General features: G+C 45.6%; 1 protein-coding gene across 1 annotated transcript in view; it reads left to right on the top strand.

The window, feature by feature from the left end:
- EMILIN2 (elastin microfibril interfacer 2) overlaps positions 1-18723 on the top strand; it is a gene marked incomplete at its 5' end in the record, with an annotated part of 52906 nt that overhangs the window by 10172 nt on the left and 24011 nt on the right. The window contains one exon of the mRNA XM_082640412.1: positions 12881-13056. Coding sequence (XP_082496538.1) covers positions 12881-13056 — 176 coding nt within the window. The remainder of the gene's footprint in view (positions 1-12880; positions 13057-18723) is intronic.

Below are 18723 nucleotides of genomic sequence, written 5' to 3'. Positions count from 1 at the left end.
ATAATTACAAAGTAAAAGGTAGGCAAGAGAATTTCAATGAGAGAAGCACAAACAGCTGAGGATGTTCAGAGGTGGAGGAAACTGTTTCCAGCCAGGAGGAATCTGAGAACTTGTTTGTGGGTGGTGACATCCTAGCAGGGCTTTGAAGGTAGGTTCCAGTTGAAAATATATGCATATGGGAGAGGATACCAGCAGAGGCCAAGAGAGAATGTTAGCCAGGGCCTGGAGGAGGGGGTGAAGGGAAGAGTAAGTCTCAGTGTCCGCAGGGCTGGTCCCTCTGAAGGCTGTGCAGGGGCATCTGTTCCCAGCCTCTCCCCTTGGCTTGTAGATGGTCATTGTCTCCCTGTATGTCTCTGTCCAAATTCCCCTTATTTATGAGGGCTAGGGCCCACACAGATGCTCTCATGGTAACTTGCTTACCCCTATAAGACCTTACCTCCAAATAAGGCCACATTCCCAGGTACTGGGATTCAGACTCCAACATATTTTGGGGGTGACAGAGAATTCAAGCCATAACCCAGGGTTGGGAGTTTGGGCTTTATCGTTTAGGCAAAGGGGAGTCATGGAAGGTTTTAGATCAGGGACACCAACAGAGCTTCCAAATGTTAATCTGGCAATTTGTGCAAAATGGGTCTGAGAGGGGAGAGGATGGATGGGTCTGGGGGACGGCAGGAGGGGCCCTGTTGGGAGCCTGGCCGGGGTCCCTGGTGGGCAGTGCTGAGGCAGATGTGGTGGGAGAAGTGGGTCTGGCCATGGAGGGGTGAGCAGTGACCGAGTTGGAACGGCCAGGTGACCATTTCACCGTGCTTCACGCACAGTAGCACTGCTGAGATTTAGGGTCTCTGAGCATCTGTTAGTCCGTTGTCAACAGTGTGGATAAAAAGGACCGTACCTTGTGAAAGAAGGTGAATTCGTTCATGGACTGTTGTTTGGAGGTTATGGCAGTATTGCCTTTATCCACAGAACGATCACGGCCTCACTGTTCACCACCTTTGATGATCAGGAATCAACTCTAATCCTGCATGTGGGCAACTGGGTCTATTCTTATAGAAGCAGCCCATAGTTTTAGTCTTATTGCAAATTTTTGCCTTATGATAAAAATAATTATATATGTCCTGTCTGATGTAACTGGTCTTTGGCTGAGTTGGCACTAGAACAGTGACTGTTATGGATAATAGGAGTATATGGGCTCCAGCCAAGTATGATTCTTCCATAGTAGATACTGGTGGCCCAAGGAAAGCCATAGTGTGGTCCTGGTGGGCACCCAAAGGTTGTTTACTGAATGAGTGGATGAAAGAGAAAGCATGTGAATTTTTTTTTATTAAGACTATATTTTTTGGAGTAGTTTAAGGTTCACAGCAAACCAAGGGGAAGGTACAGAGATTTCTCATAAACCCCTGTCCCCACACATGCACAGCTTCCCACACCATCGACATCCCCGCCAGTGCAGTGCATTTCTTACAGCTGATGAACCTACACTGACACATCATCACTCAGAGCCCATAGTTTGCATTAGCATTCATTCTTGAGAGAGAAAGGTTCAGCTTGTTTTTCCTCCCATTGTTAAGACTCATATGTGCTGAGTTTGGTTTTCAGGTTTCAGACCTGGAGACCATAAGTTTGAACAACTGTCCGTGGCTGTGTTTTTAAAATGGAAATTGTGACATACGTATAGTCTTTGAAATGATTGTTCATGATAAATGAAAATACAGTGGCTTGCAGTTAAATGAGGATTTGTGATATGATAGACTCCAGTTAAATCAAGCAAAGTAATGATGTACATTGTCGTTTAGCTTCCTGAACTGGTCATCTCATTGTGACCTTGGAAAGCTTTTTTACCAAGGTGTAAGCGTACATTGACTCTCTGGGTGAAGAATGATATAGCTTTGATTTGGGGAGGGTTCATGTTACACAGCTCTAAGAAATGGCTTGGTGTAATTGGGAGGATACAGTGACCAAAGATAGAAGTGCATTTTGAAAAATAGAACTACCATATGACCCAGCCATCCCACTACTGGGCATATACCCTGAGAAAGCCATAATTCAAAAAGAGTCATGTACCACCATGTTCGTTGCAGCTCTATTTACAACAGCCAGGACATGGAAGCAACCTAAGTGTCCATAGACAGATGAATGGATAAAGAAGATGTGGCACATATATACAATGGAATATTACTCAGCCATAAAAAGAAACAAAATTGAGTTATTTATAGTGAGATGGATGGACCTAGAGACTGTCATATAGAGTGAAGTAAGTCAGAAAGAGATAAACAAATACCGTATGCTAACACATATATATGGAATCTAAAAAAAAAACCAAACATGGTTCTGAAGAACCTAGGGGCAGGACAGGAATAAAGACGCAGACGTAGAGAATGGACTTGAGGACACGGGGAGGGGGAAGGGTAAGCTGGGATGAAGTGAGAGAGTGGCACGGACTTATATACACTACCAAATGTAAAATAGATAGCTAGTGGGACGCAGCCGCATCGCACAGGGAGATCAGCTCGGTGCTTTGTGACCACCTAGAGGGGTGGGTTAGGGAAGGGTGGGAGGGAGACGCAAGAGGGAGGAGATATGGGGATATATGTATATGTATAGCTGATTCACTTTGTTATACAGCAGAAACTAACACACCATTGTAAAGCAATTATACTCCAATAAAAAGTGCATTTTGAGAAAGTAAAATACTGAAAATATAGGGAATTCTTTTAAAGATTATTTTTGAGACTTCTTTGAAAATACCACGTTTGCTTGTATATTTTATTTGCAAAGACTCATTGAAGTAAATTGTAGTGAAGATTTTGGGTAATGGGACAGCTTAGGCCCCAGCTTATGAGGAGGATGAGAGCTACTATGCAAACCACAGATCTTAGTGGTTTTATTTAAATAAACAAAACAAGATAATGCAATCTATGTAATTTTTCTTAAAAAAATGATTTCAAAGAGATGGGAAGCAAGCCACAGCTCCTCTTCACCTCCAAGTCTGTATATTTGTCTCACTCCCCCTCAGTTTACAAGAACTGTGATGGCTGGAAGCTTCCCTCTAGGTTGGGACATTTCCCACGCTCTATTGTTCTGCAGTCCCTGAGTACCTGGGTTCCGGGGCGGGGGGGTTTCTCGGAACCACATGGGTCTGGCCGAGGTATGGAACACCGCACCCTCAAGTTCTTAAGAAAAATCCAGTTCCACAAACCGGCATGAGCACGAGGGCTCAGTGAATGCTGTAGCAACACAAATGGCTTAACGGACATGGCAGGTGTTACCAACCTTAAAAATCCGTTGGCCACCCCAAGTCTCCTTGGAGAAAAGTTCCTCCTCGCTTCTTTCTCCTCCACGGCCTCCATCACCCCTTTCTATTTAAAAGCAAAGAAGAAAAATTCTTCTTTTTATCTTGCCCCTCCCCCTCTCCTTGTCTACACCTTCAGGCCTGGAGGTGGGCTGGGTTGTGGTAGCATCTTCCAAAGAAAAACCATGCTCCCTCTAAGCAGAGGGCAGGTGAATGTAATGTCTCTACTTTGTTAAGTGTGGATTTAAAAGACATAAAGTAATACGGGGTTCGCCTGGACAATGAGAAATATGAAACTAGGTTATAACATTCTGGTCCTTTTTCCCCCAGTGTGATATAAATTAGAAAGGAAATATGTGTTCCTGTGTTTTCAATTCCCAGATTTTTTTTTTTTAATGAGAATGAATTGGCCCAAAGGACGAAAATGTTGTACTTATATCTGCAGAGAAACTCCTACTGTCTTAGGATTTTTCTAAGCTTCTAAGTGACTGCCACCAAGTTCCAGGTGAGGCCTGTTTAAGAGCTTGCCGCCATCCAAAGGTCCAAAATTGATTACAGATGGGGTATCATAACCAGTTCCCTTTTTGTTTGGAAAAGCAGTACAGTCGTCCCTTGGGCTCCATAGGGGATTGGTTCCAGGACCTCCCACAGATACCAAAATCCACGTATGCTCAAGTCCCTTATATAAAATGGCATAATATTTGCATATAACTTATGCACATCCTCCTGTATACTTTAAATCACCTCTGGATAACTTATAATACCCAATACAATGTAAATGCTATATAAATACATAGTGGCTGGGTGCATGAAAAATTCGTTTTGCTTTTTGGAACTTTCCAGAATTTTTTTTTTTTTTTTTTGCATGAATATTTTCAATCTGCTGTGGGTTGAACCTGCAGATGCTGAACTGCCGATCCGGAGGGCCGCTTGTACTGAGTATGCCGGGTGGGCAGCTGCAAGCTGAAGGGTGGCTGGCGGATATGGAAGTTGAGAGAGAAGAGAAAGCACAGAGTGACTGGAGCCTGAGGGGGGAGGAATGTTGCAAACCGAGGCAGGGGACACACAGGAAAAGGGCTTTCGAAATTATTGTGACTTCTGTAGGAGAATTTGAGGAAATCATTTTTCCTCTTAAAAAAAAGAGGAAATGATCAAAAGAGTTATTCAGTGGCTCTGAGAAGAAGGATTTGGATTCCCGAACCACAGAAAGTCACCCTTGGGGTGAGCATCACGCCAAAGGCTGAGGCCGCAGCTGTTTTCCGGGCCACACCGTGGGAACATGGGGAATGAGCGCATCCGGGCGCGACTGGGGCGGAGGGTGCTCTGTGATCCTGACTCCGGGAATGAGGAGAGGGGATGTGCGTTCGAGAAATGGAATCCTGTACAATGGAGTTGGGGAAAGCAGCCTGCAGCAGTGATGGCCCTTCCCCAAAAGAATTGTTAGGGGAACGTGGGCCTTCCTTAGTGTTGGATTATTCAGCCGCCAGAAAGCCGGGGTGGTGCTCGGGCCCTGGAGGCCTCCGCGCTCGCTCGCCCTTCCCCCACTGCAGACTTGAGCTCTGTCACGTATTTCCCCAAGTGAGGAAGTTAAAACTAAGCATGCGGGACTCCATGGTACACACGCGTAAACTGTATTTCATGCTGCTGGGCGCGCCCCGCGCTTGGAGATGATGTCATTTTTAGCAATGCAAGTTTGCTCCGAAGGAAGGTACCGGCCGCTCTTATGGTAAATCTGAAAATGACACTTCACTGTCTGTTGCAGCCGAGCTGGGACAGCCTCTCAGTTGAGCCGCTGGGCTTTCCTTCAATCACCTTTCTTTCAGGACTGTAGAATTTTTTCTGTCCTCAGGGTTAAGGAGGGTGATCCGTCGTGGGGAAAACTTATTCTACTCATTATGCTGTATGATCAGAGAAAATGGCTAAGAAGTAAAGAGGATTTTAGGGTTTGGAATCTAACTTGCCACTCTAAGTACGGAAGGAAATTAATTCAAGAAGAAATGGAAAAAGAAACAGCTTACAATTGTGGTTTCTCCAGCAAGTATCTCCTTTGTACTGGGAAACAGACAATCTGCTATACATACACTTTCATTTTGAGCACATTGCCTTGGTCTAGGGTCTGTAATTTAAGAAATGTACAAAGCAGGGACTTCCCTGGTGGTCCAGTGGTAAAGAATCCGCTGCATTGGCAGGCATAGGTTCGATCCTTGGTCCGGGAAGATCCCACATGCTGTGGGGCAATTAAGCCCATGCGCCACAACTTCTGAGCCTGTGCTCTAGAGCCCACAAGCCACAACTACTGAGCCTGTGTGCCACAACTATTGAGCCCACGTGCTGCAACTACTGAAGCCCACGTACCTAGAGCCTGTGCTCCACAACGAAGAGTAGCCTCCACTCACCGCAACTAGAGAAAGCCCGCACGCAGTAACGAAGACCCAGCACAGCCAAAAGAAAAAAAAAAGAAGAAATGAATAAAGCTGTATTGTAATCTGATTTTAATTAGGGCACATCAATATGACTTCGAGATTCATTAGATGCATTTTGTATTTCAGAAATATATTTGCCCAAGCCTTCTGACTTTTAAAACCTAAATGGTTTGTCCTTAAGGAGTCAAGCAAAATATTGAGCATTTCTTTCCTTCCACATTATTAATTTCTCCAGGCAGGGATCTAATTAAAAATGTGCAATGTAGCAGAAAAAGATAAGATGAGAACTGTGATTTGTGTGTGTGATGTGCTTTAACCTGGAAGAAGGCTATCTGGTTTCTTCACTCTTTCGTGGGGGGAGACTTTTTCAGAATGTGGACAGTTAGCCTTGGGGACCAGAGTCACCTCCTCAGATTGTCTTGCACATGGTTTCAAATGGCCAATTTCTTTTTTCCAAATTTATTTATTTATTTTTGGCTGCATTGGGTCTTCGTTGCTGCACGCGGGCTTTCTCTAGTTGCAGCGAGCAGGGGCTACTCTTCGTTGCAGTGCGCGGGCTTCTCATTGCAGTGGCTTCTCTTGTTGTGGAGCACAGGCTCTAGGCGCACGGACTTCAGTAGTTGCAGTACGCGGGCTCAGTAGTTGTGTCCCATGGGCTCAGTAGTTGTGGCTCACGGGCTCTAGAGCACAGGCTCAGTAGTTGTGGCTCACGGGCTTAGTTGCTCCGTGGTACATGTGATCTTCCCGGACCAGGGCTTGAATCTGTGTTCCCTGCATTGGCAGGTGGATTCTTAACAACTGTGCCACCAGGGAAGCCCCTCAAATGGCCAATTTTTTGATCGTCAGTAGACACAGTGGATTCAGATGGAAGTGTCTCTTCTGCTAGTGCAGAACCACTTTTCCTTCATGTAGTTCTGAAACCTCTTCTGTTTCAAATTTTATAGCCACTGCTGTATTTACTTTTGGCAAAGCATGACTTTAATAAAAAGTTCACTTATATATTCATTGATTGGTAGAACGACAACAAAAGAGAAAGCAAATCCATTTGTCACAAGCAGTTCCTAGAAAGTCAGTCCACTGTCTTAGCAATTTCTAAATTAGAGCACTGAGACCAAACTTTGTAAAAGTGAATTTCTGTGTAAAAAAGGAAATTTGTTAAAATAAATTTATTCATTTATTTTTGGCTGTGTTGGGTCTTCGTTGCTGCACGCGGGCTTTCTCTAGTTGTTGCGAGCAGAGGCTAATCTTCGTTGTGGTGTGTGGGCTTCTCATTGCAGTGGCTTCTCTTGTTGTGGAGCATGGGCTCTAGATGCACAGGCTTCAGTAGTTGTGGCACGTGGGCTCAGTAGTTGTGGCTCACGGGCTCTAGAACGCAGGCTCAGTAGTTGTGGGTCACGGGCCTAGTTGCTCCGCGGCATGTGGGATCTTCCTGGACCAGGGCTCAAACCCGTGTCCCCTGCATTGGCAGGCGGATTCTTAAGCACTGAGCCACCAGGGAAGTCCCCTTAAAAAGGAAATCTTGATGCATGCTATAATATGGATGAGCCTGAGATGAAGGGGGTCAGGACAGACCACCTCAAAACGTGCCACTTTTCCATATTGATTATTTTGAGCTGAAGGCCATTGAGAAACCTCAGAGACAAGGCCTTTCTGCCCTTCCCATTTATTCCCAAAAGCAGGGTGTGAGTTTCCTGCCTCTCCTATACCGGGATGAGGGGAGTGACCCTAATCACCAGAGACAGAGAGCCAGCGCAGAGAGGAGTCTGTGTAAACAAACCTTACTAAAATAGCCGTTATCACCCATTAGTGTCCTACCCACATTCCCACAACTTATTGCCCCTAGAAGCCCAAACTCCCTTTCCTTTGTCTGATTCCTTCTCCACATTTTATCATCCTTTGTTAAAATGGTACATAAGCCTCTGAGTCTAACTGCTGCTTTGAGTTTTCACTTCTTTCCTGAAGCCCCCATGCACATGAAAATATTCATATCAGTAACATTTGTATGTCTTTTTCTCCTGTTAATCTGTCTTTTGTCAGTTTAATTCACAGACTCCAGGAACAAATCTAAGAGGGTACAGGAAAAGTGTCTTCCTCGCCTACAAGGACATTATGCTAAGTGACATAAGCCAGTCACAAAAGGACAAATACTGTATGATTCTACCTGTATGAGGTCCCTAGAGTAGTCAAATTCATAGAGACGGAAGTAGAATGCTGGTTCCCAGGGGCTGGGGCGGGGAATGGGGAGTTAGTGTTTAATATGGGTGCGAAGTTTCAGTTTGGGGTGATGAAAAAGTTATGGAGATGGGTGGTGGTGATGTTTGCACAACACTGTGAATGTACTTAGGGCTACTGAACTGCACTGTTAAAAATGGTTAAGATGGTACATTTTATGTAATGTATATTTACATACTTACATTACTGTACCACAGTTTTTAAAAGATGGAATTGCTGTGGCTGGAGTGAACTGCCCTATGGAAAACTTGGAGCAGTAGCTGAATGCCAGACGCCCAAGTCTGCCCTGGGTGCGCATTCAGAAACTCTGGGAGATGATTTCTCACCTTTTCGTGTGGATTTTCCTTTTCCCTGGGGAAGTGGTTATTTCCCGGGGCCTGGGTGCTCCCTACCAGGGAGGGGAAGCGCCTCTTTTCCATCCTCTGTCCTGTTCTGATTGATACTGGGTGGAGCTACACACACGGAATGAAGCAACAAGAGTTGACTCCAGGTTTTGGGGGGCAAGCCAGTGACTGGAGGAGGGAGAGGAGTTTACTATAAAGTCCATTCTCGGGAGAAATCCCGGTCAAATGAGTGCCCCCAGGGGGCCTCTGGGTTTTCAGTTTGTGCAGAGTGTTAAAATAAAATACAGGTGAACACTAAATGCAGGGGAAAGACCCTTACCTTGTGGAACCACTGTCTAGATGGTCCTGTGCCAGTGATGTGTGGTTATTTCAGAGCAATGTTCTACTTGCAGTGCTGGGGAGATGGGAGGAGAAATCAGATGAACAGATAGACGTGAGCCCGTTGCTGTTCCCCTGACAATCTTGCGACGCTCTTGCCCAGTCCTGTCCGACAGAACTTTCTGTGACGTTGGAGATATTCACTTTGTTTATTTAATATTGTAGTCACTATGGCTATAAAGCTCATGAAATGTGGATAGTGTGACTGAGGAAGTAGATGTTCAATTTTATTTCATTTTAATCAGTTTACATTTAAACAACCGCCCCCCGGTTAATGGCTGTCTTCTTGGAAAGCCCAGCACTGGCTCACCTTCTGGTGTTTGATTCTTGTCCCGTTCACATGACTGTGGACCCTGGAGCTCGACTGGGCTCTGGGAGGACTGAACCTCCTGGGTTCAGCTGGGTTAGACCTGAGGGTCGCTCTGGGGTTGTTATTATGGACACTGGACTCCCCCAAACCTTGTCAAAAGTAGGCCTAGTGTCATTAATTAATTGTTTGATCAATCAGTTACTGATTAACGATTAATACTCAGTTATTTATTAAGCACAATAGGACAGACACTGTGTTGAAAAGTGGGGATGTTGTAGAGAACAGAGCCAACAGGAGTTCGTGCCCTCAAGGGCCCCGCGGTTGATGGGGAGGATGAACTCTGGATGAGCAAATACAAGTGCGAATCGAAGCAGGTGAGGCGAGGCCTCACCTCCCACCAGTGGGAAGGAGTCTTGGTGGGGGTGACGTCAAGTGGATGCACACTTTGTCCCATTCTGTTTTAACAGGGACACTTCGTCATGTGGTCCCTGAGCTCTGATTCAACTCTTCCAGTCCTTTTCTTCCAACTTCCTTCTCATTAGCATCTCCTGGGCCCATCTGGTGCTTGACATGGTGACTGAACTTGTAAAAATGGTGAGCCCTTGTCTCACCCCCCAAAAGGGCTTGAGGGGAGAGTTGGGGAGGGGAGAGTTGGGGAGAGTGGACAGGGCTGTGGGGCAGCTCACTGCCCGCCCCCAGGGCTTCCTGAGGCAGCTGATCGGGGCTCCCCCTGGAAAGGATGCTGTTACAGACCTGACCCGAGGCTGGGATGGGGACCAAGGCTGTAGCCCAGTCAGCCCCCGGGCTCCAGCCCCACCAGGCAGTGACTCTGTCCCGTTGGCTGTGGGCCCTTCCTTGGCCGCCCCCAGCTGGGTGCAGTTTGCTGATTTAGTAAATGTCCACGGAGCATCTTCCAAACACCCACTGCCCAGGGGCTCTGGGGTGACGCTTGGGCTGCTGCCTGGTTGTTGGCCCCCTGGGTGCCTGGGTCTGGGGCGTGCTTCTCAACTCTGGCTGCACTTGGTGATTACATGGGGAGTTTTTGAAAGGTACAGACACCTGGGTCCCCCCGCCCCAGACCAATGAAATTAGAATTTTGAGGGTAAAGGCCTAAGCATTTTTTTAAGGCCCCCTGGCCAGGATACTGTCCCGCGGATCCAGGGCATGGGGGCAGGCCTGGGAGTCCTACCTGGTGCCTCCCCATCCTCTGGGGGGCTCCCTGGCTGCCCCCGTGGAAGCAGCAGCCCGGTTTCTGCCAGGATATGCCAGTAGGGCTGTGGGGCTGGACACCCCCACCTCCCACCATCACAGCCCCCTGAAAGGAGTCCTGGGGACCTGCCAGTGCCTCAGGGATCATGTTCTTGTGCAGAGATGTGGCTGTGAGCTCAGGTGGCCCCCAGTGGCTTCCAGCTGTCACTGCTTTCACACGCAGGGCTGGAAACTTGGTTGGAGATGCGGTCAACCTGAAGTCCACTGAAACCGGAAACTAGAGCAGTAGGGGTGAGGGGTGGGGGTGGGGGTGAAGGGTAGGGGTGGGGGTGAGACAGGGGTGGGGGTGAGGAGTAGGGGTGAAGGGTGAGGGGTGGAGGGTGAGAGGTGGGGGTGAGGGGTGGGAGTGAGGGGTAGGGGTGGGGGTGGGACGGAGAGGAAGGAGGGTGCTCCAGGGAGCTTTCCTAAGTTATGCGCTAGCTCCGAAATCATCACTGCCTTCAAGCGAAAAGAATGAAGTGTGTTGGAAAAGCAAGAACTTTCTTGCGCTTGGCTGGGCGGTGAGGGGCTAAGTCCCCCGGGTGGGGTGGGGGGTCGTTCCATGTCCCTCGGCATCGAAGCGCGGGGTTTGGGCCCCTCGGCCTGGCTCAGCCACGGCCAGAAAGGTTTAATGAGGGCTGTCATCTCCCGGCACACGGAGAAAACCCCAGAGCAGACACATTTTCACATTCAATCCTAAATGCTCAGAGGAACCAAGTTTTTCTGAGATTACACATTTTTCCAGCATTATGCTGTGCTTGAGCCTGCAAAACAATGAAGTGGAATTTTTCTTTCTTTTCCTGTAGTTTCTGGGACCACACAGAGGATGCTTTTGGTAGGTGGGGTGCTAGGGGGCTGAGGGCTAGTGTGGACCTGGACCGAATTAAATGCTCAGGCTGCCTTCTTACCCAGCTTGTGGGCCCTTTTGGAACATGTCTGGGTGGGTGCAGTTGCTTCAAATTGAAGGCAGTTGCCAGCGAGACTGGCTGCTTCTGTGTGCTTGGAGGGCCCTGTGGGGTCCAGGCGAGCACACGGCATTAAAGTCCAGTCCTGGCCCTTCCTGATCATTGGAACTGGGAGAAGTCACTTAACCTCTACGAGCCTCTGTCTTCTCATTTTTGGAAAAGGAATAATGTATATAGTGGGGACTTGATGGGGGACGTGGTGGGAATGAGAGAATGAAGAACTGGGAGGGGAGGTCTTGCACCTGCTTTGCCCCTGACCCCTTGAGCAGCCCTTCTCTTATGTTTTACTTATTGGGCTTTCTCATCAGTTTTCCTTAAAAAGCCTCCCACCCAAGTGTCTCAAAATCCGCACACCCAGGCCGCACTGCAGACCGATTAAATCAGAGCCTCTGAGGGTGGGACCCAGGCAAGGGTAATTTTTCACAGGTCCCTGGTAATTCTAACACACGGCCAAGGTTGAGAACCACTGCCCTACAAGACCAGGTGAGACGGGTCAGTGAAGTGTTGGGACACTCCCGCTGGGGCAGTGCTGTCGACAGGCCCTCCTGGAATTCCGAAGGGTTGCCTTGCCTGTCCTGGCACGTGAGGTAGTTCCTGGCATGTGAGGTTTTGGGTGTCATGGTTTGGACCCTCAGGGAAGATGCCAGAAGTCCATTACATTTAGCCATTTGTAATTTTCTCAGGAATGTAGCTTTGAACTCTACCTGCCACAAGGCTGGGGCCTGATGGAGTCACTAGGCTGGCACCAGGCCCCCCGATGCCCCCCTGAGCAGCACACAGCAACCCTGAGGACGTGATGCAAAGCCTGTTTCTTTCTGGGAATCGGTCCCAAAAGGGGGCTAGCTGCTCGTGCTGGTGTTGGAAATGAAGAGAAAGTGACGAGGTTCAAGAGAGCTGTCGTTCCCAGTCAGAAAGAGAAGCCGGGGTGACCCAGGAGCCAGCTTGCCTCTGTGCTGTGAGCAGGGAGGGCCCCTGGGGGGGGGGGGTGAGCTCCTGGTTGGTCCCTCTGAGCGCCCAGGGGCTCTGGATTGTCGCTGTCTGTTCTGGGCTGAGGTCCAACCCTGGCTCTAAAGGACTTTCCAGCTTGTTGCCAGGGTCTCTATGTGATACACAAGTGCACCGTAAATGGGATTTTTGAATGGTTCCAATTCTGCTTCCTTATTTCTGTCATTAGCTGTGTGGACCGGGGCATCTTTTTAAAAAGATCTGAACACAAATAGCGTGAGGTGGGTCTCCAGAGGCTCGCTGCTCCCTTTGCTGGTGTTGGGAAAGAGGGTGCCGAGATGAATACACAGGGGGCCATGGGAGGCGAGGGCACCCGGGGTGTTTTTCTAAAACACAAACCAAATGGCCCTGACTTACCTTGGAAAAACCTCCACAAAGCAGCGAATTGTATAAGTTTGTCGGTGAAATAAAAGCCCAGTTTGTGAACAATGTCCACATCCAATGAGATTCATGGGCCAAGTTTTTCTGAGTTGTCTGTTTCTCCAGCCTTTAGTGGGAGGGGAGCTGAGGGCAGGTGGATGCAAGAGCTGGAGGAAGGCAGGGGCAGGGCTGGACTAGAGGAGACCAGTGATCCCCGCTGGGTCAGCCTGGAGAGCTGGAGCGTCTTCATTCGGGTTCAGCCAGGGGGGCCGGGGGTGTTTGCAACAGCAGCCAGTAAAGAGAGATGCCACCTTTTTCTTCGGCAGTTATCGTGTGAATGTCAGACCCAGATATGTCACCAGGTACAAGACGGTGACACAGTTGGAATGGAGGTGCTGCCCTGGCTTCAGGGGAGGAGACTGCCAAGAAGGTCCCAGAGACCCCGTGAAGACTCCCCGCCCCACACCCGCTCAGCCGAGAAACAGTGTGAAGAAAGCCACAGGTAACTTCTGACTTGGGCTCTGCTTTGCAGGCTGCCACTGCTCCTTCAAACTACAGGATTTATGAGTTACAGTGTGGAGCTTTCCAAGGCCTTCCCAAAACACGCATATATGCCTGCAGTAGACACATGGCACACAAATTTATTTGCAGAAGCAGTACCGATCGGAAGACAGACTTTTAAAAAGTAAATTGCTTTGTTAGGGCCAACTGGTTGTGAAAGCCAAGGCCTTAGAGCAGGAGATGCTGCTGGTCTCAGCCTTGTGTCGCCTGAGGCACAGACAGAAGAGAGTCAAGTGTAACGAGGTAATGATGCTTGGGTTGTTTTTACTTTACTTTTCATGTACAAACTCCCATAAACCTGAATTTGAAGAAACTAAAATTGTTTCTTTTTCAAAAAAAAAAAGAGTAAATAGAATCATTCTTATCCTGTTTGGGGTGAGATATTTGCAAAGCTAAGCCCCAAGTTAGAAGTGTCCAATGAAGCTGTTTTTTTTCGTGTTTTTTTTTTTTTTCTTGCGGTACGCGGGCCTCTCACTGTTGTGGCCTCTCCCGTTGCGGAGCACAGGCTCCGGACGCGCAGGCTCAGCGGCCATGGCTCACGGGCCCAGCCGCTCTGCGGCATATGGGATCCTCCCGGACCGGGGCACGAACCCGTATCCCCTGCATCGGCAGGCGGACTCCCAACCACTGCGCTACCAGGGAGGCCCAATGAGGCTGTTTTTAAATTTGATTTTTTCTTTCTTTTTTTTCTTTTTTGCGGTACACGGGCCTCTCACTGTTGTGGCCTCTCCCGTTGTGGAGCACAGGCTCCGGACGCGCAGGCTCAGCGGCCATGGCTCACGGGCCTAGCCGCTCCACGGCATGTGGGATCTTCCCGGACCAGGGCACGAACCCGCTTCCCCTGCATCGGCAGGCGGACTCTCAACCACTGCGCCACCAGGGAAGCCCTGATAGATTTTTTTTTTTTTTTTTTTTTTAAGTGAAGTAGCACAAACTCAATGAATAGCTTAGAAAGCAATGATAATTTTCACCTTGGCTTTTAAGTGTAACATTTAAGAAACTGACTTTTATGGATAAACATATTTTGACATTTTATTCTACATCACTTTATCTTTCTTCTTTTTTAAAGTTCAGTGAGAAAAACCTAGATTTTCTTATGAGTTAAATGTTTAAGTCATCTTTAAATGATTATATTTTCCCATGAGGTGTTTTCAGTTTGTTTGTTTGTTTGTTTGTTTGTCTGCATTGGGTCTTCGTTGCTGTGCACGGGCTTTCTCTAGTTGTGGCGAGCGGGGGCTACTCTTTGTCACGGGGCGCGGGCTTCTCACTATGGTGGCTTCTCTTGTTGCAGAGCATGGGCTTTATGCGTATGGGCTTCAGTAGCTGTGGCCCACAGGCTCAGTAGTTGTGGCTCGCGGGCTCTAGAGCGCAGGCCTAGTAACTGTGGTGCACGGGCTTAGTTGCTCCGCGGCATGTGGGATCTTCCCGGACCAGGGCTTGAGCCTGTGTCCCCTGCATTGGCAGGTGGATTCTTGACCACTATGCCACCAGGGAAGTCCTGTGTTTTCGGTTTTGAAACTAGTGGTGTTTCCCAATATTGTCCATAAAACAGATTTTAAAATAATTTTTATTATAAAAGTAATGCATATCTATTACAGAATGTTTATAGGAAAAATATTTAAGTACACATAATCTCACCACCAAATGACAACTACTGTTAACATTTTACTATAGAACACTATTCTCTTTTCTACTTCTGTGCATACGTTTTGTTAAAGAAAAATTCATTCATTCATCCCACAAATATTTAGTGAGCTTCTATATCTGCAGACTCTATACTAGGTTCTTAGGAAAAGAGAAAATCAAGGCAGACACAGTCCCTGACCTCATGGAAAGCAGACACTAGACAAGTAGTGAGGGGGCATGTTGGATCATAGTAGACGGTTTATTTCTGTTTTGTTTAGTTTTACTTTTATTTTATAAAAGTTTAAACATACGTGTAGTTTAATGAGTTCAGTAGCTTTATAAGGACTATTAGGAAAAGCACTGATTCCCTTTCTCTCCCACTTTCCCTTCTCAGGGGTAATTACTTTAAACTCTTTATTTTATTTTATTTTATTTTTTTGCGGTACGCGGGCTTCTCACTGTTGTGGCCTCTCCCGTTGCGGAGCACAGGCTCCAGACATGCAGGCTCAGCGGCCATGGCTCACGGGACCAGCCGCTCCGCGGCATGTGGGGTCTTCCCGGACCGGGGCACGAACCCGTGTCCCCTGCATCGGCAGGTGGACTCTCAACCACTGCGCCACCAGGGAAGCCCCTAAACTCTTTAAAAATTAAAAAAAAATTGAAGTATAGATTTACAATACTATATTAATTACAGGTGTACAACATAGTGATTCAATATTTTTATAGATTATCTTCATTTAAAGTTATTGCAAAATAATGGCTATATTTCTCTGTGTTGTCCTTGTTTCTTATTTTTTTTTACATAGTTTGTACCTCTTAATCCTCTACCTCTGTCTTGCCCCTCCCCCCTTCCTTCTCCCCACTGGTAACTACCAGTTTGTTCTCTGTGAGTTTGTTTCTGTTTTGTTATATACATCTATTTGTTTTATTTTTTAGATTCCACATATAAATGATAACACAGAGTATTTGTCTTTCTTTGTCTGACTTTTATTTCTCTAAGCATAAAACCCTTCAGATCCACCCATATTGTTGCAAATGGCATTGTTTCATTCTTTTTTATGGCTGAGCAATATCCCATTGTGTATATATACCACATCTTCTTTATCCATTCATCTATCGATGGACACTTAGGTTGCTTAAAAATATGGAATGCTTCACAAATTTACCTGTCATCCTTGTGCAGGGACCATGCTAATCTTCTTTGTATCGTTCCAATTTTAGTAAATGTGCTGCTGAAGTGAGCACTACTTTAAACTCTTTAGATGATCTTTTGGAATTTACCTCCACACCCCTTGACTTCTCATTATGGAAGGTGAGGATTTAAGTCCCTTTCATCTAACATGGGGCTCCTATACTGCCATCCTTTCCATTCAGTTATACTGTGTTTTTATCTGTTCAGTATTTATTGGTTACATTGTAGTAGTTATATAATGTTTACAGCTGAGCTCTGTAGTGTACTATGAATATGCTGCCTTTCCTACAGTGTTTTTGTATTTCTCTAGAGTTAATAAGTATGTTTTCCTTTGCTTGGTTTTCTATATTTTTATCCCTATTTCCACCCAGACTCTCTGCTAGTTATCTACATGTCCCCTCGTTATGTTCAGACACATCAGTTTCATCTCCTTGAAGAAATCTCTCCTAGAGCCTTCTCACCTGCCCCACCTGGACTGGTCATCTGCTTGTCCTTGTTCACAGCTGCCACCCTGTGACCTTAACTGACTTCTCTCCCATCCATTCCCTGCTTCCTGTACCCCCTGCTTGCTCTTTCTCAGTTTATTCCCTTGTTTTGGTAGAGCACATCTTCTAGAAGTTTCATGAGAGGATTGCATGGGAGGTAAACTTTTTGATATTCTGAAAATATTTTTACTCCAGCTTCAGAATTCTAGGTTGGAAATAATTTTCCTTTAGAATTTTGAAAGCATCACTCAATTTTCTTCTAGTTTCCAAAAAGGAACGCTCCTACACTGTTGGTGGGAATGTAAATTGGTGTGGCCACTATGGAGAACAATATGGAGGTTCCTTAAAAAACTAAAAATAGAGCTACCATATGATCCAGCAATCACACTTTTGGGCATATATCCAGATAAAACTATAATTTGAAAAGATACATGCACCCCAATGTGCATTGCAGCACTATTTACAATAGCCAAGACATGGAAGCAACCTAAGTGTCCATTGACAGGTGAATGGGTAAAGAAGATGTGGTGTGTATATATACAATGGAATATTACTCAGCCATAAAAAGAATGAAATAATGCCATTTGCAGCAACATGGATGGATCTATAGATTATCATACTAAGTGAAGTCAGTCAGACAGAGACAAATATCATATGATATCACTTATATGTGAAATCTAAAAAAAATGATACAAATGAACTTATTTGAAAAACAGAAAGAGACTCACAGACATAGAAAACAAACTTATGGTTACCAAAGAGGAAAACTGCAGGGGAGGGATAAATTGGGAATTTGGGATTCATACATACACACTACTATATATAAAATAGATAAACAACAAGGACCTACTGTATAGCACATGGAACTATACTCAATATTTTTTACTAACCTATGTGGGGAAAGAACCTGAAAAAGAATATATATATATATATATATATATATATATATATATATCTGAATCACTTTGCTGTACACCTGAAACTAACACAACATTGTAAATCAACTGTACTTCAATTAAAATTTTTTTTTTCTTCTGGTTTCCAATGCACTGTGAAAATGCCCAAAACCATTCTGATTCCCAATTTTTTATATGTGACTTGGTTGGGGTTTGTTTTGCTTCTTTTGTTTTTTGCCATTTTAGTGGGATTTCAGAAGAGAAAGAAAGGAAGTGCTTAATCCTCAATCCACTATCATTATAATGAGCATACTGTTTTTGGAACTTATTTTTTAACTTCATGAAAAAACATCCATGTCATTAAATATACTACAATATCATCTCATGGCTTCATAGAGTGTGATTGTTTGGACATAATCCTGTACCATTGGTCACTTAGACTGTTTGCAATTTTTCATTATTATAGATAGTATTTGAATGAGTATTTTTTCCTGTTAAATTTTTTGATTCATCCTTATTATTTACTAGAATAAATTTCTAGAAGTGTAATTGCAGAGTCAAAAGGATTCTGAGTATTTTGAAACATTTGCCAAATTATCCTTCCAAAAAGTTGTAGCAATTCTTATAGTCACCAGCAGTATATGAAAAAAAACATCTGCTTACATCCTGATCCTCCCACGCTTCTCCGGCCCTTTGAAAAAAAATTTCCTTTGCTCAGAACAGCATTTCATTTGTACGTGATTCAATGAATTTTATTTCTGGTGTCCTGAGATAGAATACATTTTTCCAGTATGGAAAACAAGGTGTTCTTTCTAGTTTTCTCCTTGGGAATTTAGACACCTGAATTCCAGTCTTGGTTTTAACACTATGTTGATTTTAATGAATAATAACTGTTGATATGATCATCTGCAAAAGTTTAGAGGAGGAAAAAACAATGAACATTAAGCTCAAATATCAACAACATTCTAAATTTACTTCCAGTGTTTGTCAGTTTACATTAATACATTTTATTTCATTGTAATCTATGTTGTGTGTGACTTTTTCCACTTTACATGATATCGTCTGTAGGCTTGTCGATGGTATTCTAGTATTCCTTGTATTCTGTGTTCAAGGGCATGGTTTGCTGCTTATTCTCCTAGTGCCTCAGATTTTAAAAATATATAAATTTATTTATTTAGTTTTGGCTGCGTTGGGTCTTCGTTGCTGCGTGCGGGCTTTCTCTAGTTGTGGTGAGCGGGGGCTACTCTTTGTTGCAGTGTGTGGGCTTCTCATTGCGGTAGCTTCTCTTGTTGCAGAGCACGGGCTCTAGGCATGTGAGATTCAGTAGTTGTGGCACACGGGCTCAGCAGTTGTGGCTCGCAGGCTCTGGAGCACAGGCTCAGTAGTTGTGGTACACGGGCTTAGTTGCT

The sequence above is a fragment of the Mesoplodon mirus genome, assembly GCF_964341445.2.
Source record: "Mesoplodon mirus genome assembly, chromosome: 13".
Taxonomy (NCBI): domain Eukaryota; kingdom Metazoa; phylum Chordata; class Mammalia; order Artiodactyla; family Ziphiidae; genus Mesoplodon; species Mesoplodon mirus.
This window is presented reverse-complemented; position numbering and strand designations above follow the sequence as displayed.